Genomic DNA, 26,716 nt, shown 5'->3' with positions numbered 1-26,716 from the left:
TCAAAAGGGACCTTCTGGACTAGCTAGACCTTGCTGGAAAGATTCCAAAGTAGTCTGTAGATTGTCCCGCCTCCAATTGCTTCTTGAAATAGCCAAACATCGAAAAAAATGCTAGTGTTTCTGTCTAGTCTTAATTGTTATTGCTTGTAATGGACATGTTGGGGTATTTTTTGTTGTCCCAGACCGCAGCGGTAAAGAACGCGGTTCACGAAGCGTCGTCCCGTGGCCGCAGGGACAGTCCGGCAGTTTTCCATACGCGGGCCAAAACACACTTTGGTACCACGGGACTGACGGACGCCAATTGCCGCGGAACATTTCCGAGGCTTTGAAGGTTTGCGGTGAAAGCTTTACAGTGTGGGAACGAGTGGAATCCGCAGCGCTTTTGTGTAACCAAAACCCTGCCGGCTTTTCCTCATATGTGGCGCGTGGTGGCTTTGGACAGTCTGGCAGCTGATTTTTTTGGGGGCTTGTTGGATGGCGACAATTGGAACAGCGAACAAGTCCCCAATGTATACGGTTGTAAAGTAGCGTGTCATTGGGTTCTTTATTTCGGTTATTTATGGCGCTAGCCCATCGTCAAATTCTCATGCTAAGCAAATATTGATATCCCGGCCTATTAAATTGATCCCAGCAGAGCTCTTAAGTACGGTGTAACGAGGTCAGATCAGTTGGCAGCGTCCAGTCATGTTTTTTTGTCGCCAGATAGACCAGAAGAAACTGTTTTGTAGGACAGTTACTGTCCAGAGTTTTGTTATTTTGCTTACCGTATTTTCTTGCATATAGGCTGTTTTGTCACTCAAACAAATGATGACTGAATCGAGGGTACGGCTTATATGCGCACAAATTAGACTACCACGTGCGATGGTGACATTTGTACTCCCCAGTGGCGGGCCGTCAGGGCCTTCAAGGCCTTCTCTGCTGGCCTAAGAAATATCTGAATCATATATTATATTTTGTCCATCAATACTTATTAGATAATTCCAAATTGTCTGTTAGCTTCCTTTCATTGCTTTCCCCCCTGTTTGCACTGCTTCCAGATGTGTGTTTTCATATTGAAGCATTTGACCAATCACATTTCAGCCATTATTTGTTGCCAGGGTCAGAAATCTGCCTCAAGGCCTTCACAATCAGTTCTGCAGGCTCTGCTGCATTAAACAAGCGTCGATAAGACTGTTGCTTTAACCAATCAGAATTGGATTTGGTGACACCAGGCCTTGTCGCAGGCGTAGGGATACGTCATTGCTTTCACCAACTACGATTAGCTACCAAACTGTATCTGGAGCTAGCTGCACAAGCAAATATATTGTTGTGTTGATTTAAAGCCATTTTCAAGGCGGACTATGCCAGAAAATACGATAGGACAGGCTCGACTTTCAGCATTAGCTTCGATGGCGATAGAAAAGAAGGAAGAAACAAAGGAGGATGGATATTGTGTACAGTTAAAAATGATTTTTGGTGAGTAAAATATGGCTATATTCCTCAATAATATTTCAATTGTGGGCCAAGTTCTGATATCTGAAAAGCTCCAGTGTTTGTATTTAATCACTAAATGCTGCTAGGAAGTGGATTTTACCCCATTTTAGTGCAATTTTTGCTGTTCCGCCATTGACGTCCATCGCTGTCCTTTCCCGGCAAAATCACCCCCCAGTTGTAATGTCTGAAAAGCTCCAGTATTTGTATTTAATTATTAAATGCTGCTAGGAAGTGGATTTTACCCGTTGAAGGCGCTACGAGAAAATGCACGGACCGCCACTGGTACTCCCTATTAAAACCATGAAAATGGAGGGGAAAATTGTGTATCAGGGGGCGGCTTATACGAGAGAAATTGTCAAATTCAACGATTTTAAGGCAATTTTAAGGGTATGGCTTGAAGTATAAATAAGTACAGTACATCCGAAATTACGGTAAAGGAATTGACATTCATTTTATAGTATGAATATATAATGTAGTCATTTTCCATGAAGTATACATTTATTTTTTGTATTTATTTTTAAAGTAGCTCTTTTAAATTCTGCATTTTTAGATACACATTTTGAATTGACAGAATACTTTGGATTTTTAATTCATTCTGTTATTTGGTTATTTTGATAAACATATGTGAATTGAAATGACATTCAATTTCATTGGATTTGAACTGAACACTCGTCCTTGGCAGCCAATGAGTTAAAATTGTGGGAATCGCTAGTCGAGATTCACCGATGTCGTTTTTTTAAGTCCGTCTTTACAGAGATTTGATTTCTGAATCTTTTCATCTCATCGTGGGGCATCGCTCCATTCCAATTTGCATCACCATGGCAACACATTTAAGGCCTGCGAAAGACCGACATAGTCCGCATTCCGTGATACCGGGACTCGTTTAATGGCGGGGGGTCCGGCTCGCAGCCGTGTGTTTGTCGATTCACGATGGGAGGCCTTTACGAGGGTCCCTTTCCAGTTTTGAATGGCAGCTCGTCTTTTACGGGACCCTCCGAGCGGTGGACGGATCTCGACAACTGTCACGGCTTCCGGTTTGACGCTGTTATGAAACTCGATCCACGTTTGAATCCGCATCCTCTGGCCCCTCCAGTCCGGAATGTGAATGGCATCCCTCTTGTTGCCGTGGCAACCGCCATTTGTGTTGACAATTGTGTGAACTGAAGGCGTTCGTTTTTTTGTTGTTCGACTTTAAATCCCCGCTAGTTTCAAGTGGTCCGTTTTCTTTTTCCGGGACTGGCTACGAGTTCAGTCGGCGGCAGTTGATTTACTAGCGCAAAATCTCACGTTACCGCCGATCCGCATCTTCCGCGCCGAAGATGCTCGGCACGCCGACTCGACCGTTCTCCGCACCTGTTATTTAGCCCCGCCCTCGACTCGGTACAAAGACAAATACGCAAAGGATTTTGGCCCGCCTGTGTGGCCTTCGATGCCGCCCACTTGGGTGAAAACAAACAAGATGTCTCCACGGCAAGTGGTTCCTTTGGTCCGCTAAATAAAGTGCGGCGGTAGCAGGCGTTGGCGTTTGTTGTTGTAGCTGGCGAGGAATGCTAAGTTTTGTTTTTACGGCCAGGATTTCTAAACAGGGTTCTTCCTGCTGTCAAACCAGCGGCATTGATGGGCTTTGTAGTCTAATCTGTTTGCAGGTGCCACCTGGGAACAGACATTTTCAAGTTAGAGCATCTGCCACGTTTGAGTTTGATTTATTTAATAAAGGGACAGTACATATTAATGAACATATACAGTGGTACCTCGACATACGATCGTAATCCGTTCCGAGACTGAGATCGTATGTCGAGGTTTTCGTAACTCGAGCGAACGTTTCCCATTGAAATGAATTGAAAACAAATGGATTTGTTCCAAACCCTCTGAAAAAACACCAAAAACAGGATATTGGATTGGAAAAAATGTTTTATTTCTTCTAATTCGCCATATATTGACAAATTAATAAATAACGAGTGGTTTAATAGTCATAAAATGTTCAGTCTTCGTAGATATAGTAGTTGTACACGAAAGAGATGCGGCAAAAAAGACCGTATTTTGTCGCATATACGCCCTATCCCGTGCAAAAAAAATGACTGATTTGATGGTACGGCTTATACGCGCACAAATTAGACTTGACATGCACGAAACGCCATAACGCAAGACAATGCGGCCGATTTATTTGAAATTAGAGAAAAGATCAACAGATAAAATACTTAACAAAATTAATCTTGACGTCTATGAATGAAATTCAAGAAGAAAAATAAACCTTATCTTGCATAAAACAGGAAAAAACTCACTTGTGCCTGCCATTGCTCGCTCATGGCGCCACCATCTTACCTACGGATGACAAACATGACCACTATTTACTACACTTCCTGGTTGTACTGCTCACCTGACTTCCTTTTTGAATTGTGTATCAGTGGGCGTCTTATACTCGGAATTGTAAAATTCAATTAGGGCAATTTTAGGAGTAAGGCTTATACGCGGAGGCGGCTAATATGCGAGAAAATATAGTAGATGTAATATGCACGGTCACCACTAGAGCTAGATTTGTTGATGTGTTTTTTTGTAGAAATTCGTGCAGTGGAGGAGGAGCTTTGTAATGGAAGATTTTGTTATCTAAGTTGGTCTCGGCATATTTAATAAATAGTATTGTCCCAGTTCTGGCCCTGGGATTATTTCAAATTTAATGAGACGTTTAACCAGGGTGGGATTTATTGACGTGCCGAGCTCGCTAGGTCCCGTGCGGAGGAAGTAGGGCCCACTTTCAGCGGAACCAATTTGCTAGCAGTTCGTCACTTGATTTTTAATTTGACAAGGATGCGGCATGAAGTTTTAATTAAGGCTTACAAAGGTCTCTTAAGAGCGTTGTTTTTGAGTCTCACGAAGAGAGAGTGGACTGGAATGAACTCTTATGCCGACTCAGTCTCGATTGACGATTTCCGAGCTTTCCTAAGTAACGGCGACCGTTGAAGTTAGTGTTTAACCACGCCCCCAAACGCCAGCTCTGTCACCAAACGGCGGCTGGGATTAATTTTAGTGAAGCAGTAAACCGTCATAATTGATCCCAGAGAGAAATAATGTGACGGCACCGAATTGCCGTCAACTTGTGACGTTTACGTGTTGAACTTTGGTATATTTTACAATAAAAAAATACTTGATTGTCGACTCCAAAATGGGGTACAGACGCTCCCCTACTTACGAACGAGTTAGGTTCAGAGTGTTTGTTCATAAGTTGAATTTGTTCGTAAGTTGCTCAGTGCTATATTTTGTATTATAATTTATGTTTAAGGCCTATATAAGAATATTGAAGGTTTATATAAGTGCATTTGTATGTTTAAGGCTTGTATAAGTAACACGCATTGGTTTGTACTGAAAAAAACATTTAATAACATGGAGAGAATACATACAGTACTGTATACATACATTAGAGAGAGAGAGATTTACTAGAAACTGGCCGAAATAAGCTATCTAATGACGATTGCAGTTTTCTTTTTTTCATCATAAATGATGCGGTAGCACTGTATGGCATCATTCAATTGATTTGCAAACTTTGTGCAACGTTCAATATTTGGGTCCTGCTGCTCGATCTTTATGTTTACAAATGGTACTGACGGTCGAACGATTCAAGTTGTATTCACGTGCAACGCTCACCACTTTCTCACGCGCATCAAGCTTCGTTATTATTGCCACTCATTTCAAATGAAATGGCTTGCCTCTTCCTTGCACCTCCCTCAATAGAAGCCTTTCGCTTTTCACCAACCATATTGAATAATGGATGCACGAGATATTTAACGATAAAAATGAAAAAGGTTCTTTACGCACTGGAGATACGTTCACGTACTTCCGCACTGCAACGAACTGGGCAGAGGAAGGTAGATGCTGGGTGAGCTGAGCTCTCACAGCGCCAGGTGTCGGTATTAGCGGCGGAAAGAAGCACTACTCGGAAAAAGGCGCGCAATACAAAATTGAACTTACGAACATTTTTCGACATAAAAGCAATTTGCAGACATGTTCGTATGTACCGTTGTTCGTAACTCGAATGTTCGTAAGTAGGGGAGCGTCTGTAATTAAAAATATCCTTAAGGGATTTGGAGCATGGTTGGTTTACCATTCATAAACACGCAACAATATGAAACCACGGGGTGGATGCTCCTCCAATTAGAGCCATTTGCCATGTGTAAACGTTTATGTCATGAACATGAGCTTCTGTTGTGGTTTGGTGGGGCAAATATTGAAACATTTTTGTTTCGGGTTTTTTAATGCAATAATGATAGCTCCATGCTACGCTACACGGACTGGCCACAACAAGGGGGATGACGGTACACTGATTTAACAATACATGTGCGAACATTTCATGGTAAAAACTATTTGCCAGTTGTTATAGGGGGAACGTGTGTGGAAGAGGGAAAAATAAGAGTCAAATGTTTGAGAATTGACATTTTCTCGCATATTAGCCGCATCCGTGTATAAGCCGTACCCTGAAATTTGCCTTAAAATCATTGAATTTTACAATTTCTTGAGTATAAGACGACCTCTGATTCGCAATTTTCCCCTCCATTTTTTTTCTTCAAAAATGAATTATGTTAAGCATTATATCTGTTTATCTTTTCTCTTATTTTGAAATAAATGACCATCTCGGCCGCATTGTCTGGCGTTATGGCGTTTCGTCTTTGTCACCTTGCAGTTTCGTGCATGTCAAGTCGAATTTGTGCGCATATAAGCCGTACCCTTGATTCAGTCATCATTTTTTTGTCACAAATACGGCGTATATGCGAGAAAATATGGTAATAGGCTAGAAAATATAGTGTGTTCACACACTCTTGGGGGGGCTTAGTGTTTGCTCTACCACTCAACGTGACACGTGTGCTTGACAATGCCATTTCCCGTATTTTCTCGCCTTAAAATCGTTGAATTTTACGATTTCTCGCGTATAAGCCGCCCCCTGATTCACAATTTTCACCTCCATATTCATGTTTTTAATAAGGGAGTACAAATGTGTTACTTTGAAGGGAAAATCTTGAGAAAAATGTGGTATTTCGGAGATACTGTATGAATTGCACATTATTTGGGTTAATATCATAGGGAAGTTAAATTCAAAAAGCAAAAATGCAAGATGTTTTTTTCTTGAATTTCACTCAGACGTCAAAATAATTTTTGTTTAGCGTTTTGACTGTTTATCTTTTCTCTATTTTGAAACAAATTACCGTATCGGCCGTATTGTCTTGTCTAATTTGTGCACATATAAGCCTTACCCTTGATTCAGTCATCATTTTTTTGTGTTAATAATATGGCGTATATGCGAGAAATTATGGTAATAGATTAGAAAATATAGTGTGTTCACACACTCATGGGGGGGCTTAGTGTTTGCGCAAACGTAGCATCTTGCTGCCAAGTAGTTGGCGCGTAAAAGCATGCCGAGTGGGATGTGATCAGGGTGCGGAAGCTAGAGGTCAAAGGTCATCACACTCAAATAGCCCCTAGGATGGCGGGGCTTTGAAACGGGACCCGGCCATTCTGGGTCCAAGGACCGCAACCGCCGAATCCCAGTTGTCGCGTCAGGTGTCGGCTATTTTGGAGATGACGAAGGACGGGGGTAAAAGAGCGGCGGCACGGCAGGGAACGACACCCACCCCCCGAGCTTGTTTGCAGTCTGACAGACTTAAAGAAAGAAGAATTTCGCTTTAGTCATCAAAAGCGCTATGGTGTCGAAATGTAGGCGTTATTTATCAGTTCTCATTTTTCTAATTTACCAGAACGAAGGAAGTATAAAAATGCACTTTAAAGATTGTTTCCAAGCCCTAGCAAGGGTTCTCATGGATTATTCACATTGAGAGGCTAGCCTGCTAATATTCAGAACACTCGCAGATGCCCGGCGGGCTTATAAATTCATGAGATGCATCATTAGGATGAGGTTTTACCAAGTCTTTGGCCAGGATAACCTGCTGAACTTTGGTCGTTTCCAGGTTGAATATAAGGCAAAGGTTCATCAGGATTGGTGGCCGTGATCCCCCTCCCCCCCTTGCTTCGTTTCTGGGGGCTCATTAGCAGCAATTCCAGTTTCCACGCTGGGGCATTCATGCAGACGTTCCCGACTAGAAAGGGGCTTTGTCGGCGGCGGTGATTAAAAAGGGTCCGTCGTCCAAAATTTGCAGAGGCGGAATGTTGGTTTTGCGGAGCGATGACACCTTGTAATTCGCTGGTAGAAAAGATTGATGGGACAAAGTTTTGAACTGGGTCAAATACATGAAAACGCAGTAACAAATGAAGGTTGAAGTTCTGCAAAACTCCAGCGATCGCTAACTGTAAAATGAGCTTGTCACTTAAACCTGGACAGCGAATCAATCTCCAATGCTTGATGTTATTGGGTTTGGTGGGACGAAACGCCAAAACGCAATGCGGCCGATAGGGTCATTTATTTCAAAATAGAGAAAAGATAAACGGATAAAACGCTAGACAAAATATATTTGGAAGTATTTGAATGAAATTTAAGAAAAAATAAACTTTATCTTGCATAAAACGTGAAAAAAACTCACTTGTTCCTGCCATTGCTCGCCCAGGTCGACACCATCTTACCTAGGAATGACAAACTAGACCACTATTTACTACACTTCCTGGTTGTACTGCTCACCTGACTTCCTTTTTGAATTTGTCTACGTGCAGGCAACACCCTTTCGGAATGTGAAATCCAGCAAACTATCCTTTCGATTCCTATAGCATCTCAGAAATATTTAAGTAGTATTTCAGACCGTTTCTTAAGATTTTCCCTTCAAAGTAACACATTTGTACTCCCAATTAAAACCATGAATATGGAGGTGAAAACTGAAAATCAGGGGGCGTCTTATACAAGAGTAATGGTACATTTCAACAATTTTAAGGGTACGGCTTATACGCAGAGGCGGTCAATATGCGAGAAAACACGGTAATTATTCCTGTATTAATGCCAATATTTCTTTAGCCGCAGAGAAGCCTTTGGGACGAATATCTGTCCATTTGCAGTCATTCGATTTTGGCTCAATCTTGACGCCCGCCGTCTTTCGCAATTCATGAAATGCTTCTTGGTCACCCGGTGAGGTTTTCGTGGGAGGAAACCCAAACCGCAGGCATACCCACCAGCCGTTCCCGTCATCTTTTCCCGATCCGAAATGAGAGAGAAGGCCTTCTCGCCGACATGCTTCGGTGGCTTTCCCAGCTTTTTTCCCCCTCCCCGCGCTAAAATCCCACTCATGGTCTCTAACGACAAGATACAAGCTAGGCTAACGCGGCTGCGACGAAAATGGCGCTATCGTCTTCTACCCAAGGGATCAGTTTGGACTTTTCATCAACCCGCGACGCGACTTGGTCGAAATCCAATCTCTCGCAGTCCGCATTCCGCGCAATCGCGCATTGTTGCCTTTTCAGTCAGGCACCAGCTGGGCAACTGTTAACAACCAAGTAACACCGGTCAGACCCTACGGAGATTAGGGTCGGCATTCATTTCGGTGTCTCGCCGGATCGCCCGCAGAAGTTCACGGCTCAAGTTGGCGCTCAACTTAGTGTCGCATGTCTTCGCCGGACACGTTTATCGTATCCGGCGGCGCAATTAGCCCAGGAGCCCACCCTTAAATCTACAGGCACCATCTGCTCGGACCCCATTGGGATTTTGTGCCAATGAGGCTGTTCATTTTAGTCCTATTCCGAGTTGGCAGGAATGTTTATAGTCCCCCTGCTAGCAAATCCTTCGCTAAAACCGCCCTTTAGACCTTTCAGCTGTGTGGTCTTTAAGTCCCTGAAGTCAAAACGAAGTTTGCGATCACTCAAGAACCAATCAAGGGATGCGTTTGTCCTGTCAACTGACGATTACGATTCATCGAAATCAAATGGGATCTGGTTCGATTGGCTTTGGGGGTGCTAGATGTCCGTTTTGTTCGGATCTCGATGTGTTGACGTACTCGAATCACGGGCAAGTGGTCTTTTCTGTTTCCTCCACCCCTGAGTTTAATAGAAATTGAAGTTTCAAGCATCTGGCTGTAAAAAAATCGTGTGCGGTAGAAACCTTTGGTGCAATACAAGCCGGCAAAAGAGCGTCCAGGAATCGACCAATCGATCAATACTTGAACCTCCGCAGTCCAAAGACATTCCAGACGTCCTACGACATGCGTAACAATGTTGGCATGACGGCGTCCGTGTCAAGTGGCTCTTGGCGTCGCAAATAAAAAGGAAATTCTACCCTATAATCATTAAACATGGATGTCAATGCTTTCGTTTTACAACCCGAAAACCAATTAGGGACAAGAAATGGAGATGGTGGGGGAGTGAGACCCCAGAAAAATGCTGTAAAGAACAGACACGGGTGAAAAAACCTGGTAAAAATACTTTGCGTTATAGGCGACTAGAAGTAAACAAACCAAAGGGGAGACGTGCTACTAATTGGGCTTCTATTTTTTGGGTACACGGTCGATTGGTCGCCCGGAATGTTATTGATAATTACCATTTAAATCAGGGGTCGGGAACCTTTTTGACGAAGAGAGCCATAAACTATTCATATTTTCTAATGTTATTCCTTGAGAGCCATACTCCGAATTTTAAAGTCAAAATACATGTAAATGGATGCCTATGTTTTTAGTAATTTCACCACTTTTAAAGTAGAAAAAACTACTTTTCACATTCTTGTGCAGTTGCTAATAAATTGGTGTGCATTCCAGAAGAATCTAATGCAAAAAAATGAAGATTAAAGCAGCTCTAGATGTAGTATATGGTTTCCATGTTTTAGCTCACAGGTTAGCGGAGAGCCAGATGCACCCATCAAAAGAGCCACATGTGGCTCCCGAGCCATAGGTTCCCTACCCCTGATTTAAATTGTTGCTCAAATTCCCTAAATACAAACTGCGAATGACTATTTAGTCATACTTGATGCCCTAGTCATTATTAGGCTAAAGAAAAGCTCCAAATTTCCCGGACTTTTATTGTTTTTTGTTGGAGAACGTGTTGTTTTACCTTGTTTTGTCGCCGGTCTTTTGGTCGCCCCGACCGCGACAACGGGCGACCAAAAGACCGGCGACCAAAAGACAGACTACCAAAAGACTGGCGACAAAACAAGGTAAAACAACACGGTCTACGCATCAATAAAAGCCAACAATGGCCATGAACAGTTTCACTGAGCCGACAGAGTTTGTATGTACATGCGTTGTCCCTTTAAGAAGCTACGTCAGTCGGGGTCTTGACAAGTTCTCCAACAAAAAACAATAAAAGTCCGAAAAATTTGGAGCTTTTCTTTAGCCTAATAATGAATAGGGCATTAAGTATGACTAAATAGTCATTCGCAGTTTGTATTTAGGGAATTTGATCAACGATTTCAATGGTAATTATCAATAACCTTCCGGGCGACCAAAAGACCGGCGACCAATCGACCGTGTACCAAAAAAAATAGAAGCCCAATTAGTAGCACGTCTCCCCTTTGGTTTGTTTACTTCTAGTCGCCTATAACGCAAAGTATTTTTACCAGTTTTTTTCACCCGTTTCTGTTCTTTACAGCATTTTTCTGGGGTCTCACTCCCCCACCATCTCCATTTCTTGTCCCTAATTGGTTTTCGGGTTGTAAAACGAAAGCATTGACATCCATGTTTAATGATTATAGGGTAGAATTCCCTTTTTATTTGCCACGCCAAGAGCCACTCGACACGGACGCCGTCATGCCAACATTGTTACGCATGGCGTAGGACGTCTGGAATGTCTTCGGACTGCCGAGGTCGAAGTATCGATCGATTGGTCGATTCCTGGACGCTCTTTTGCCGGCTTGTGTTGCACCAAAGGTTTCGACCAGTATGTTTTTTTGGGGTGGATCTGTGACAGCTGACTGGAATTCTCCAATTCGCTTCTCTCATCTTTGGCGGGGCGCTGTAGCCGCAAATTGGGACTATTAGTTTGTACCGTGTCCAATCGTGGAGGCCTGAGAGTGTTTCAGCGCAAAGCGATCTGCATATTTGACATTTCTCATCACTCAAGTTAACTCATTTGGAGTTCTGCTTTTTTGTCGCCAGCCAGAGTGTTTTTTTTTGTTTTTTTTTAACTTTGCATACACTGCACTTCCTTAGCTTTTTAAATTCGTGCCATTCGAGTCCTTATTTCTAGCCATGCCACCACTTCTCAGTTCGTATCTTGTTATATGCATCAGTAGTCTGATTTAAAAAGGGTGACGCTCGCTTGCCTTCCACTTCTTTGGTGCTGCTTACTTGCGGAATATTTGGCCCCGTTTTTTTCACCACGCAGCAATTTCTTTGTCAACTTGAAAATGCAAAAGCTGCTGAAAAACGCCGAACATAGAGAGACAGATCTCTCGTGTCGTGTCTGAAACTGCGTGTGGTAATGCTAACTTAATTTGTTTCGCTTAAATGTCTCGTTTTCTGTGCTTATTATCTTAAAAATCCCAAATACCGTATTTTCTCGCATATAAGCCTTATTTGTAACCAAAAATATGATGACGGAAGCAAGGGTACGGCTTATATGCGCATAAATTAGACTAGACAATATGGCCGATACGGTAATTTGTTTCAAAATAAAGAAAAGATAAACAGTTAAGATGCTAAACAACATTTATTTTGACGTCAGTGAAATTCAGGAAAAAAACAGCTTGCATTTTGGCTTTTTGAATTTAACTTCCTTATGATATTAATCCAAATAATGTGCAATTCATACAGTATCTCCGAAATACCACATTTTTCTTAAGATTTTCCCTTCAAAGTAACACATTTGTACTCCTTTATTAAAACTATGAATATGGAGGTGAAAATTGTGAATCAGGGGGCGGCTTATACGCGAGAAATCGTAAAATTCAACGATTTTAAGGCGAGAAAATACGTGTTTCAAGAATTTTATCGTGAAAAATAACAACGTTGAGTGGTAGAGAAGAAAAAAACCAATACTTAAGCTGCTATTTTATTATTCTGTGGTTAAAGTGCTAAACTGCACCGCAGCGAGCCTTATTGAAAGTCGTAAAATAATATGTGCTATACAGTAAGGGGCCGTCATTCAAAGAAAAATGTTTGTTATAACCAAATACAGGAATATTTTCTTTGACTGTAAATTCTCTGACCAAAGCAGCTCATATAACCAGTTGGAATTTCTTTTAAAACTAAATCTCAGTTGTACTCTCACATTTCGGACACGCCCACTTCTGCTCACTACCATAATACAGTATCGATGTTAGCATGTTTTTTTTTCTAAATGGATTAAAAGAACTGGATTAAAAGCCTTGAATATTCAGTTTTTTTATAGATTTAATACAATGTTTATTTTAGCTTTTTTTAAATATATTTTTAGATTTTACAAAAAGATTTTTGAACTAAAAACACAGAAAAAATGGATTGAAAAAATACAATTATTGATTTAAAAGGGGGAAAATCTGGAAATTTTATATACATCTATACTCTTCATTTTAATTTGATCCTAAAACAGAAAGTCGGCACTCATGATTTACTTTCCCGGGCCGCACAAAATGATGCACCGGGCCAGATTTGGCCCCCGGGCCGCCACTTTGACGCATGTGGTCTAGTAGATTACATACAGGAACACAATAAACATTGTCTTTAATTCGGTCCATTGCAAGAGTGGCGACTCAATAAAAATAAAAAATTGCCATGATGGTTGATTTGGCTCGTTATTGCCTCTGCGAGAAAGCCTTATCTTTGAAAGTAGAAGACAAACCACGGCAATTACCCGCAGAGAATTGGAACGCCGAGAAATTGGAATCCGGGGGACTTCCTATCTTTGATAACGTCGTCTATAACTTTTTTTAGAAAGCGACCTCGGTCCGTTAATGAACATTTTGGATCAAGCTAGAATACCGAAGCAGGGTCCAGAGGATGGAACTCGTTAATTTTTAAAGACTTTGGTTTGAATAGAACGCTTTCTTCTCTGAGAAATTTCTTTCCGCGGTAGCCGTCGTCTTAAAATGGGATTTCATTTCATTTTTTATTTTTTTAACGAGTTTGAAGAGCAGTTTAGTGGATGTCCTGGTTTTTTCACTAACACCGCCGCCACCCCCACCGCCTCGAGAGAGTTGTGAACCCAAGTCAAGGTCCCCGTTGCTTACATGCAGCTGTCAGCGCCTGCCAGAACCTTCGGTAGCCGCCGAATTCAAAACAGGCCGTGGCTTTTTTTGGGGGTCTGAGGCATCGCACCTCGCCACCTCCGGCATTCGGAAGCACCTGTCTCCGCGGCTTTTTAAACAGGCCGCCCGGTCGCAGAGCCTTCAGAGAGTCTTGAAGTAGTCCAGATGCAGCCAGTCGCCATAGTTTTGCGTATCGGCTTTTTATGCAGTTTTTTAAGCCTATATTGTCCAAAAAAACGGTTAATATTGGATTGGATTGGTTAACTTTATTCATCCCGTATTCAAGAAATATCATTGTGACAGTAGCAGACGGTGATTAGACAGAACAACAAAGCAAAAGCTCAAAGTACCGTATTTTCACGACTATATGGCGCATTGTATTTTTAGCCGCAGTTTCAGTAACAAGTGCTGTTTCTGTATTTTAAACACACAAAGGACGCACCGTTTTTATAGACGCATATATATTATATATTGTATATGAATATCGAACCGCAATAGGGCTGGCTACCGGAAGCAGCCCCAGACTCTATTTCCGGTTTCCGGTGTGCAGTGACTGCTGGGATATATAGTTCTTGCACGCTACACCCACACGCTAAAAACACGCTTTTAAAAAGGCAACAGAAGCAAAACTGAGTTCGGTTGTACTTTATTTAGCCATTTTACAACTTACTCGCGTCATCATCACCCACAAATCCATCAAAGTCCTCATTTTCTGTGTCCGAATTGAACAATTATCCAAATTAGTCATCGAAAACGCTGAGTTTTATACGTTTGTCCAGGCGGCCACAATCCATTCGCAAATAGTAGCTAGCTCTGTAGCTAGCGTAACTTTTCCAACGGTGCTTTCCATGCTTCGTCAAGCTGTATTGATGTCGATGTATACAGGCCACAATCCATTGGGTGTATTGACAAAAGAACTACTACATATCCCAGCAGTCACTGTGCAGTACTTTGTCTACGGGAAAATAGTAGAGTCGGTGTACCCTATCGACTGATTTATTTTATTTTATCGTGATAAAAATTTTAGTATTGGTCCATGTATAAAGCACACTGGATTATAAGGCGCCCTGTCTATTTTGGAGAAAATTTAAGACTTTTATGTGCGCCTTATAGTCGTGAAAATACGGTAAATGGGATCATTAAGAATGACCAAATCAAATCATTAAGACAGAAAAGCAGCAAAAACACAAAACTAGCAAGAGTGGACGGAACTACTGCCGCCGGCTTGGTTGCGGTAGCTAAAATGGATACAGACTCAAAAAGACGTAAAGTTGGACAAAAATACGTCACATTAATAGTTGCTTATTTTGACTGTTGTCCTCAGTTTTAGCTACTACGGTATTTTCTCGCATATTAGCCGCCCCCATGTATAAGCCCCACCTTTTAAATTGCCTTAAAATCGTTGAATTTGACCATTTCCCTCGTATAAGACACCCCCTGATTCTGTTTTCACCTCAATTTCATGGATGAGTATTTTTTTTAGCGGCAAATACGGCTTATATGCGAGAAAATACGGTATTCTGGAAAATACATTGATAATATTTCAAAATTTGCATTGCGACGTGACAATATGGCAACAATTGCGTCAGACAATAATTGAGTCGATTTACTTTAAGACTGGTGAAAGCTCTAGGCTGATTAAACGTTATCTGTCTCCATTGTGTGCCGGACAATTTTTGCATTAGAGCGCAAGTCGTGAAAATTCTTTCGAGTCATAATTCAGCCCGCTGGAAAATAATGTTGCGTTGGAGCCAAGTAATTGGCCAATCGCAATCATGCTGACTTACTAGCTTGCTTCAAGATGTCACAGGAAAAAGCCCGCGTCGTCAAAGGTTACTCCATTGTAGTGGAATTACTGGCGTGCGAGTCTCTTTTTGGAAATGGTCTTCCATGGCAGAGCTTTTTTTGGCACAAAATGGACGTCTTAAAGGGTGGGAAAAAAGTTGGGATTCCACAATAAACATAGAGAACATTTCACTTTTATTGGGACTTGAAGACTGTCAACTCCTGCAGCCAACAAACCTTGATTTAGCTTATCCTGAAATTGAACCACGTTTGGAATGATAGCCACCGGTAAATGTTCCATATTTTTAAGTCAGTGGAATTGCATTCGTTTGGGTGATTACTGTTAAAATGAAGCTATTGTCATTAAACGATTCTAATGAGATTTAAAGCTTTCATCACGTGGTGAACAAATAACAACAACAAACAAACAGATAAATATGTAATCAATAAATCATAAATAAAAAGTCCAAGTGAAATCAGCAGTGCAGAGCGGCCTTGTTGCGTCTGAAGTCCAGGATTAGGTCCATGGTTTTGGAGACATTCAAGTTGCTGAGTGGACCACATGAACAAACATAGATAATCAATATATAGTAATGATAAATAAATAATCAGTAAATAGTAATAGATAAAAATGGTCAACATAATAAATAAGTAGTAGTAATAAGTCTTGATTACCATATTTTCACGACTATAAGGCGCACTTAAAAGTCTTAAAATTTCTCCAAAATAGACAGGGCGCCTTATAGTCCAGTGTGCTTTATACATGGAAAAAAAATTCAAATGTGTCATTCATTGAGGGTCCGCCTTATAATGCAGTGCGCCTTATAATGCAGTGCGCCTTATAATGCAGTGCGCCTTATAATGCAGTGTGCCTTATAGTCGTTAAAATACAGTAGGTTTTGGGTGCAGAACTTGAGTTGAGTATGGTGACACCCCTTGGAAAGAAACTGTTCTTGAGTCTGTTTGTCTTGGCTGTTATGGCTCTGTAGCGCCTTCTAGAGGGCAGCAGGTTGAAGTGGTGGAAGCTGGGATGCCTATTGTCTTTTATGGTGCTCTCTGCCCTTCTAAGGCACTGGGATTTGTAGATGCTGGACAGGGTGGGTAGGGAGCAGTTGATGATCTTGAGCATTCCTCGATGTCGTCATCTGGTGGGGTTTCGAAACCAGGCTTTGGTGTTCGGCGAAGCAAAGGCGCGCTGAAAGGTGGCACGCATCGATGCCGCGGAGGCTTTTGTTTTCGGAGAACTCTTTCTTCCTGGACCGTGAGAGAAAAATTATGAAGATCCGAGGCCGTTACGTCGGCAGGAAGTCGAGACCGCATCGGATTCGGAGCGAGTGACGCCATCGCCGTTCTAATTTGTTCCAAAAGTTGAGGTTGAGCGAGTCGGGAACGAGCCTGTCAAGTTCTTCAGCTTTCAGAAATGTGGGGAAGGTGAATTTGAGGGGGTCGGAAAAATCCCCCCAAAAAACGGGATCAACATTTTCTACCACGAGTTTAATATTAGCTTAAATGTTGCGGTTATTTTTCGAAAAAATGGCGCTGAACACTTTATTAATCAATTGATTCAAGCAGAAAATCTCGATTAACTGAAGCAAGCTGCGAAGAGCAAAGCCGGTTGGTGGCTTTTGTTCGGAAGGCCAAGGTTGGCGTGCCGTCGCGCCGCCGTTTTCAATCTCGCGTGTCGGAACGGGACGGATTCCAAACGGGATCTGCTCTAATCTCGCTCCTTTACAGGCCACGTCAGAGGACATGATTGTCCGGCTAAATTGGAAACGTCTGCAAATTTCTCCCGGACGCTTTGATATTTTCGCGCTGGCTCTCGTCTCAGGCCGCCGGTGGTCGAGCGAGGCCACACCCCCCAAAAAATGACACATCAGTTTATATGCAACACTGGAAAACAAGCAGTTTTTTTTCGGACTGAAATAGAGATTTAAGACTAGCGTAGCTACCGTCCCAGCCCGAGTTTGTTAGCTTGTTTGAATTTGTCTTTCGGAATGTCCCTTTGGGACCGAGTCCATAATAAGAACAAGGTGTGTGGACCAAGAGGCGGTCCAGCGTTTCCAGCTGAAGCTACAGACTGGATTACGAGTGATCCCAAGAGGACCAACCCCTTAGGCCCTTTTGACCTGGTCAGTTTGATTGACACATCAGGAAAAAAACCATCATTTCACGAGCAGAACTATTTCGACCTGTCTAATTTAGCTAATTCTAATTCTAGAGTGAATTTCCTTGCAACTAATTTGCTTTTTTAGTCTTGACTCTGACTGCGCACCGAGCTATGACTCAGCTCTGGCTTTTCATGAGGGGTGAAAAAAAAACTATTAAGGGAAACGAGGATAGAAGTTAGGAAAACAGCAATGTTCTTCATTTGCTGGAACGTGCGGCTTCCTCGGTTATGCTATTTTTGAGCCTCGGATTGCGCTTCTGCGTGCTTTTTTTAAGTGTCTTTTGGATCAGCAAACCCATCTTTGCAAGGATTATCTTATAATAAGCTCCCTCGTGTCTGAGAAGGCTTTATTTGGTTGATTTGACTCGGTTGGGAGGAGTATTCGTCTCCCCAGGAGTGAGCTAAGAGTTGCGAGAGTCTACCTTGATTTCTTAGTATAAGACACAGGTGTCAAAGTGGCGGCCCGGGGGCCAAATTTGGCCCGACGCATCGTTTTGTGCGGCCCGAGAAAGTAAATCATGAGTGCTGACTTTCTGTTTTAGGATCAAATTAAAATGATAGATATAGCTGTATATTATATTTCCTTATTTTCCCCTTTTTAAATCAATAATTGTAATTTTTTAATGCATTTTTTCTGTGTTTTTAGTTCAAAAATGATTTTGTAAAATCTAAAAATATATTTAAAAAAAGCTAAAATAAACATTGTTTTAGATCTATAAAAAACAGAATATTCAGGGCTTTTAATCCAATAAAAAAAATCTAGATATTATATCTAAAATGGTCTGGCCCACATGAAACCGAGTTGACGTCAATGCGGCCCGCGAACAAACCCGAGTCTGACACCCTTGGTATAAGCCGTACCCTTAAAATGACCTTAAAACCGTTGAATTTGACAATTTCTCTCATATAAGACGCCCCCTAATTCACAAGCCGTACCCTTAAAATGACCTTAAAACCGTTGAATTTGACCATTTCTCTCATATAAGACGCCCCCTAATTCACAAGCCGTACCCTTGATTCAGTCATCATTTTTTTTAGTTACAAACGCGGCTTATATGCGAGAAAATACGGTCATTGGAATACTAATAAGACTAATTACAGCACTGAAAGAGGGCTCTTTGTTTTGAAATTCTGCAAAATCGTCCTCAAGCAGTTCAACAACCCCCGCAATTTACGACTTTGGCGTCTCCTTAATCGTGCAGACGCACGCCGCGGCGGTGGAGGTCGTCCAGCAGCCACGGCGTCCGCAGGTGTTGGCTCCCACGTGATGTCAGCGTGACATCCAATAGCCGTGCAAGTCTTAAACACGTCGAAAAGTCTCGTCCCATTGGCTCTCGGGTTTGCGGAGAAATGTCATCAAGGCGCACGCGTGCCTACACGATAGCATGTCGCCATCGGCACGCACGGCGTGGTATTCCGTCCACGTCGTCTCCGTGAGATTCAAACCAGAACCTGTGTCAACACGGGCTTTAATATTCATGCTGATGTTTTTAAAGCTGGACTCACTGAAGCGAAAAGTCCATTTGAAGGACTAATTTCAAAATAGGACAGAATTGTTGTACTCGTTAGGGTTAGCGTCCCAAAACTTTTGTCTATTGACTTGGCTTCAGACGACCCTTCTGTCATAACACGAGCTCGCCTGGTGTGTTCGTAACCGGACTCGATCCCGAGATCTAACAATCAAAAGGAAAACCTTCATTGAAATCCCCCGCCAAGCTAAACCTATTATTCGTTTTTTATTTTCTACCGCGATTATCCAAGAGTAACATCGAAATGGCGTGCGCGTGTTATTCATCCCGAAGCCTTTTGCAACGATGGCGGCGATTCAACGCGGCCAATCGCGGCTCTCGTCAGCCCCCTCCGATGTTTCCATAGCAAGACTCTGAAGTATGTCGTCAAGTTGATCTCGCCAGGTGATGAAACGGATACATACCTGGCAACCTATACGTTTTTTTTTTAATCATGTCAAATTGGGTACACTTAAAATGTTTTTAAGAACGTACGTGATAGGTTTATTATAATACACTTTAATCAAAACAGGGAGACATCATTAACATACACCGGCTACAACTTGCAAGGAAAATCTCTCCCGACTCGCCCCCGTCCAGGATGATTCTCAAGAAACGGCATCTTCCTCTGTCAATTTAGTCAGCGCCTAATCAAAACATTTGAGGTAATCTGATTCAAACAATTGCATAAGCTAACCGAATAACACCATTAAGGTCAAAAAACAACTGCCACAACAATCTCATATTAGATTGGAACCAAAAACACCTGCGTAAGAATTTGCACAAGTAAGCATACAAGGTGACCCGAGCGGATCGGAAACCAAAACAACTGCGTAAGAATTTGCACGAATAACCATAATAATTTCTTTATAAGGTAAACAGAGCGACTGTATTTTTTTTAAACAATAATGCGAGTATTTTCGGAAGTTGATTCGATTATCTCCATCTGCCGGAATCCAAGTCAAAGCAATTTAAGAGTCCCTCGTAGATCTTCATTGCCAACTCAGATCAACAGTCTCGGCCTGGAACATGGTGTCCTGTTCAGTCAATAGTCCTGAAAACAATTAACTGGCCTCGAAAGCAGCTGTGGGGGAAAGCGTCCTCGAGGTTATTTGGTCCCAACATAAAGCACAAATTAATTTATAGCTTCATTACCTATTAAATGCTTAATTGGATTGGATTGGATAACTTTATTCATCCCGTATTCGGGAAATTTTGTTGTCACAGTAGCAAGAGGGTGAGGATGCAGGAATAGGAAAGGCATTTTAGATATAAATAGATAGGTAATAAGTAAGTTAATAAATAAATACATGAATAAATATATATATAAATAAGTGTGTTGCTTAGCACATATATACATACATACACATAAATATACATGCATGCATACGGTAGGTTTTAACAATGAAAATATAGTAACATCCCAGAATAAACCCAACAGTACGTGTTTTTGTAAAACCGATCTCGTTTTCCACATTTCGGCTCTAATTGGGATCGTCTCGGTCACTGGTAGTCGTCATCGTCAATTGCTAATGTTGTCAGTCCCTTCCGCCATTTTCCCGAAACACTTCGCCGCATTTTTTTCCTGTAAAAAAACAATAAATAAGAGCTGTACACAGTCCTTTTAAACAGAATGATTCTCTAAGGCAATCTGACCCCAGCCGAAGTGAAACTGAATGCTTTTCCAGAGGGATAAAACCCACACAGTGGCTTTCTTTCTTTGTGCCGGAGATTAAACCGAATCATTAGTATAATCCTCATATTTATCCAGGATGAATTGTGACGGCGCTTGAACTCGCTGGCCTTAATTGCTTTTTACGTAAAAGTGCTTTACGTTTAAAGACGGACTGAGGGAAACGGCATCTGTCCTGGAAGGGCTTTATGTTCCATAGGGTCGCAAGTTCAAGGGGAAGTCTATTTCTGTCAACGATGCGCTTAACCGGTGACCTCGAAGCCAGTCTGGAGTTGCTGGAGACGAATTCCAGAGCTTCAACTTAGTGCTCCGTTACACGTAGTACTACGAGTAGAGTACAACAGGTTTCGGTTGGAAACGTACTGTGGCGCAAATCATTTGTTTAGCAGAAAAGGGGATTCGGTAAGACTTTTCCAAGTCCCTGATTACTGTGAATCCGTTTCCAGGCAACAAAACTCCGGTTTTCACGCGCATGCATTTACCCGAAAGACGGTATGGATTTATAGGACAGCGGGAGAAAAATGAGACATGAAATAGGGCAGGGGTAGGGAACCTATGGCTCGGGAGCCACATGTGGCTCTTTTGATGGGTGCATCTGGCTCTTTGCTAACCTGTGAGCTAAAATATGGAAATTGCTGGTGACAGAACTGAGATATTACATCTAGAACTGCTTTAATCTTCATTTTTTTTGGCAGTAGACTCTTATGGAATGCATCCTCTCATTGCATAAGAATCTTTAAAAAAATATTCATTTTTTTTCCACTTTAAAAGTGGTGAAATTACTAAAGAAAAAATTCAAAAGGCACTCGTTTACATGTATGTATTTTGACTTTTAAATTCGTAGTATGGCTCATAGGGAATAATTTTGGAAAATATGAATTGTTTGTGGCTCTCTTCGTCAAAAAGGTTCCCGACCCCTAAAATAGGGGAATGGCAACCCGAGTTGCTGACACAGCAAAGCAACCATTTACGTATATTGGAGAAAACCATTTGAGAAAAAAAACAGACCTTCTCTGGCAAGAGGCCTTTTTTGCCCAAGAAAAAAAAACTCAAAGACGAATAAAAAGCACTACCAGGGCTCGTCAAACCTGATTGATGTTCGTGAGGTTTTTGCGCCGGAACCCCCAAGTTTGCTATTTTTGGCAACAAAGCTCAGAGTGCCTTACAAACGAATCCCATGTTTGTCCAGCGAGTCTGACTCGATTATTTGTTGCGACTGTAACAATGCGTTAAGAATTTTGCAACATCGCGGTGTGACCGTAGCGCCCGGCTCGTTGACTGCCAGCTGTTTCCAGCCGTGTTCGAGAATTTCGACGGATCGTTCGAGACACACGGACAACGTGGTGCCAGAATTCAGTTTTTGGGCCATCACAGTCCGTGAAATCAGTGGTATTTTGCTAACACTTGATTAAAAAGTCCTGGTTTCCATGGGATCCATGTTTTCTCTCCCGAGGGGTTCGAGCCACGTCCCCCTTTGGAACGATGCGGACCAATGACAGGCGCCAACTCCGTGAGAACGTTGCCTAGGCGTTCTTGTCAGAGTATCTGCAAAGCGCTTTCCGCTGGTGCCGTTCAGGTTTGGGTAATAATCGAAAAGTTTTGGTTGGCGTACGCCGCGTTCTCATCTTTCAGAAAGGAATCGGAGTCTCGAAAAAAAGCATATCGCCTATTTAGTCTGGCGAGGGGGCGCCGTATCATCGTCCTCCAAGCGGTTTCCGGTGTCGTTTCAAAGACGGCGACATGGCGGCCAAGAACGGGAAGGGCTTTCTGTTCCTTTCAAGAGTTTTTGGTGAGAAGGACCAAGTGCGATTTACCTGTGGTCACGCACTTTAGAGCGCACGCAACGTCTGATGTGATCCTGAACGCCAGCCAATGGAGGCGAAGCGCTGCCAAATGCCGAGTTCCAATTGAAGAGCGAGGGCTGTAGAAGGAGAGGCAAGATAAGATCGGGTTTTGCAACCCAATAAGACCTCCGGAGGGACGTAAATTCTGTTGTCGACATGGTGAAATGCTAAGAGGGGAGGAGCTGAGGTCTAGTTGGGTCACGCGAATCAACCCCGTTTAATTAGATTAGTTTACCTTATCTTAGTTTATCTTACTTTATCTTAGATTATTTTACCTTATCTTAGTTTATCTTAGATTATTTTACCTTATCGTAGTTTATCTTACCTTAGCTTTGTTTATTTTACCTTATCTTAGTTTATCTTACCTTAGTTTGGTTTATTTGACCTTATCTCAGTTTATCTAACCTTATCTTAGTTTATCTTACCTTATCTTAGTTTATCTTAGTTTATCTAACCTTATCTTCGTTTATTTTACCTTATTTTAGTTTATCTTATTTTAGATTAGATTATTTTAGATTAGATTAGTTTAGATTAGTTTAGAATAGTTTAGAATAGTTTAGATTAGTTTAGTTTAGATTAGTTTAGATTAGATTAGTTTTTATTATATTATATTATATTATTTTAGATTAGATTAGATTTTTAGATTAGATTAGATTTTTTAGATAAAATTAGATTTTTAGATTAGATGTTTAGATTAGATTTTTAGATTAGATTTTTAGATCATATTAGATTTTTAGATTAGAGTTTTAGATTAGAGTTTTAGATTAGAGTTTTAGATTAGAGTTTTAGATTAGAGTTTTAGATTAGATGAGATTAGTTTAGATTATTTATTCATCCCGTATTCTGGAAATTTCACTGTGACAGTCGCAAGAGGGTGAGAATACAGACACGAGAAAATACATTTTAGACATAAATAAATAGGTACTAAATAAGTTAATCAATAAATAAATAAGCGTTTGACATTCTTGCGACTACTGGGTTATGTGGACTGCAATCTTTGTGTTTGTTTTCATGGGATTGCGAAACAGATGGCGACCATCTTCTACTTCACTTACATTGACTTCCACTCAACATGATCTTGACAGTTCCATTTCATGTGCTCTCGTGTCTTGTCTCGAAGCAAGCGCTCAATTTTTTTATTCGGAGCGTGTTTGAAAGTGACAGCCTCAGATTTTGACTACAAACCTTGACGACAATGGCGGTGAGGGGGGGTGTCGTTGTCTTGCTTTGGAGGGATGCTTTCGCTTCTTGTCGCCTGAGAGTGAATCGGACCCCGGTGGGATGCGGGTCCGCAGCGCGTAAAAGTCAGCAAAGCGTGTAATTGTCTTACAGGCAGTGTGTTTTGGGGGAAATGGCGAATGGGGGAAACAACATTCCGTGGATAAACAAATTCTCTGAGAAAACGATCCACTTTGTAGCTTTGTTGTCTTTGTCAGAGATTCTATTAGATTTTGCCGTTGTTTATTCAGCCCCCCAAAAATAATCAAGGTAGCCAGGTTTGTGACCACCCCCCCAAACCAATGTTTTCGTAAAAATATTATCAGTAATAGGGCTTTTTTGGTTTAACTCATTTTCTGTAATTGACTCCCATAGACGAATTAAAATGAGATTTTATATTTTGAGCACATTAGCCTGTCACTGTGTAAAATAACGTAATTTCCCGCATATAAGCCGCCTCCGCATATAAGCCGCACCCTTAAAATTGACTTAAAATCGTTGAATTTTACGATTTCTCTCGTATGAGATGCCTTCTGATTCACAATTAAAAAAGGAAGTCATGTGAGCAGTACAACCAGGAAGTGGTCTAGTTTTCTCAGTCTTTGGGTGCAATGATAGCACAGGCACAAATAAGTGAGTTGTTTTTTCACGTTTTATGCAAGTTATGTTTTTTTATCTTCTTGAATTTCATTCATAGACGTCAAAATAAATTTTGTTTAGCATTTCATCTGTTTATCTTTTCATTATTCTGAAATAAATGACCGTATCGGCCGCATTGTCTTGCGTTTTGGCTTTGTCTCCTCGCAGTTTCGTGCATGTCAAGTCTAATTTATGCACATATAAGCCGTACCCTTGATTCAGTCATCAGAAAATATGCTACTCAAATAACGAATCCTGCACGCAAATATGATCATTTGATGCCAGGCATCCGAGCTCGAACTGATTTGACATCTTTGCCTGAAACACGTCAGTAAAATGTGCCCCCCACCTCTGTTTTGCAGGACCTCCAGGGAAGCGAGGAAGGAGAGGCCGCAACGGAGAAACCGGTACGTACCTGTTTGTGTGGGTAAAACCAATCCGTGATCCTTAAAGTAACGATTCCGGAGGACGTGAGCAATCCGTGTCGTGTTTTACAATCATGTTGAAGTTGCGTGTATATCTTTGGAGGGCCACAGGAGTTTCGTAGATGGGTAATTAGTGGTTTCGCTGTTGCCGTTTGGGTTGCCATGGGAATGCTGGATTTTGACTGGATGCCAGGGGACTTCCTTTTAAGACTAAAGTCCTGCTCACCTGGAAGCAGGAGGCAATACCGAAACTCCAGTGCATGGTTTCACCAAGTTTCAATCGCTGCCGACCATCCCAGTTCGAATAAATTGGACGTCGACTTGCGCTAAGCACCAGGGTTCGAATTATAAGCATAGCTTTTAATTATATATCCGTAAGCGTACCAAAGGGTGAGTCAAATTTAGATTGGCAATTTTTTTTTTTAATTACAGCCACATGTAGTTGAAATATTATGGTTATGCGAAACCCTCCATTCATTTTCTCTGCACTTAATGACCATTTGCGTGTCATTATTTCTGCGATTGGCCATCATTCCCAGTTGGAAATCATCCACTCCACACAGTGGGAAATAAGCAGCGTGGCGCATGTTTATTATAAGCTTAAGTGGTCCGCTGTAACCCAATGATCCATAAAAGGGAAGCCCGGCGTGGGCCATCAGTGGCGCAGCTGGAAGAGCCATTTTCATTTGGTTCTTGGCTGTGAAGAACAACGCTTCAAGGACGGAAGAATCCAAAATTCCCTTTCAGTTTTGCAGGCGGCCTTTTTTAACAGGAAGTCAGCCCGCCCGAGGGGCTGCTGGTGGAGGTGTGCTAATTAGGGGTAGGTGGCACCTCGCAAAAAAAACATGGCGGCGTTAAGGCGGGGGTCGCTTTTAACAAGTCGCTGTAAAAGTATGGCCAGTTTCAAATGTTTCATCATTATACCTGTCAATTTATATCTTTTTCCCTCATTTTATACCGTTTTCGGTCATTTCAAATTGTGTACGCCGTATAACAACTTTTGTACGGGAGTTTAAAGTACCGTATTTTCACGACTATACGGCGCATCGTATTTTTAGCCGCAGTGTCAATAACGAGTGCTATTTCTGTATTTTACACACACAAAGGACGCACCGTTTTTATAGACGCAGCCAGGCATGGCAAAACATACAGCAGCTTAAACACACACGCTACACTCACACGCTAAAAACACGTTCATTAAAAAGGCAACAGAAGCAAAACTGAGTTTGACTATACTTTATTTAGCCATTTTACAATGTACTCATGTCATCACCCACAAATCCATTAAAGTCCTCATTTTCTGTGTCCGAATTGAACAATTGTCCAAATTAGTCATCGAAAACGCTGAGTTTTATACGTTTTATTCGTCCAGGCGGCCAAAATCCATTCGCAAATAGTAGCTAGCTAGTAGCTAGCGTAACTATTCCAACGCTGCTTTCCATGCTTCGTAAAGCTGTGTTGATGTCGATGTATACAGGCCACAATCCATTGGGTGTATTGACAAAAGAACTACATATACCAGCAGTCACTGCGCAGTACTTTTTCTACGGGGAAAATAGTAGTCGGGGGCTGCTTGCCGTAGTTGTGAGAGCTGTAGAGGATGGTGTACCCTATCGACTGATTTCTTTTATTTTATCGTGATAACAATTTTAGTATTGGTCCATATATAAGGCGCACTGGATTATAAGGCGCCCTGTCTATTTTGGGGAAAATGTAAGACTTTTATGTGCGCCTTATAGTCGTGAAATACGATCTCGTTTTACCCATTTCGGCTCTAATCCGAATCGTTCCGATCACTGGTATCTTACGAAAACCGTCGATTACTAATATTGTCATGCTTTAAGAATGACGTCAATCATGTCCACCCTTTTCACTATATAAATATAGCGTG

The 26,716-nt window shown here is 41.7% G+C and overlaps 1 protein-coding gene across 1 annotated transcript in view; it reads left to right on the top strand.

Annotated features, from left to right (window-relative positions):
- Positions 1-26,716, top strand: part of col25a1 (collagen type XXV alpha 1 chain) — a 79,702-nt gene that overhangs the window by 7,845 nt on the left and 45,141 nt on the right. The window contains exon 4 of the mRNA XM_077588252.1: positions 24,763-24,807. Within this exon, the coding sequence (XP_077444378.1) occupies positions 24,763-24,807 (45 nt within the window). The remainder of the gene's footprint in view (positions 1-24,762; positions 24,808-26,716) is intronic.

This window comes from Stigmatopora argus, chromosome 20 (genome assembly GCF_051989625.1).
Source record: "Stigmatopora argus isolate UIUO_Sarg chromosome 20, RoL_Sarg_1.0, whole genome shotgun sequence".
In the NCBI taxonomy this organism is placed as follows: Eukaryota; Metazoa; Chordata; class Actinopteri; order Syngnathiformes; family Syngnathidae; genus Stigmatopora; species Stigmatopora argus.
Note: the sequence above shows the minus strand (reverse complement) of the source record. Positions and strands in the feature narration are given on the sequence as shown.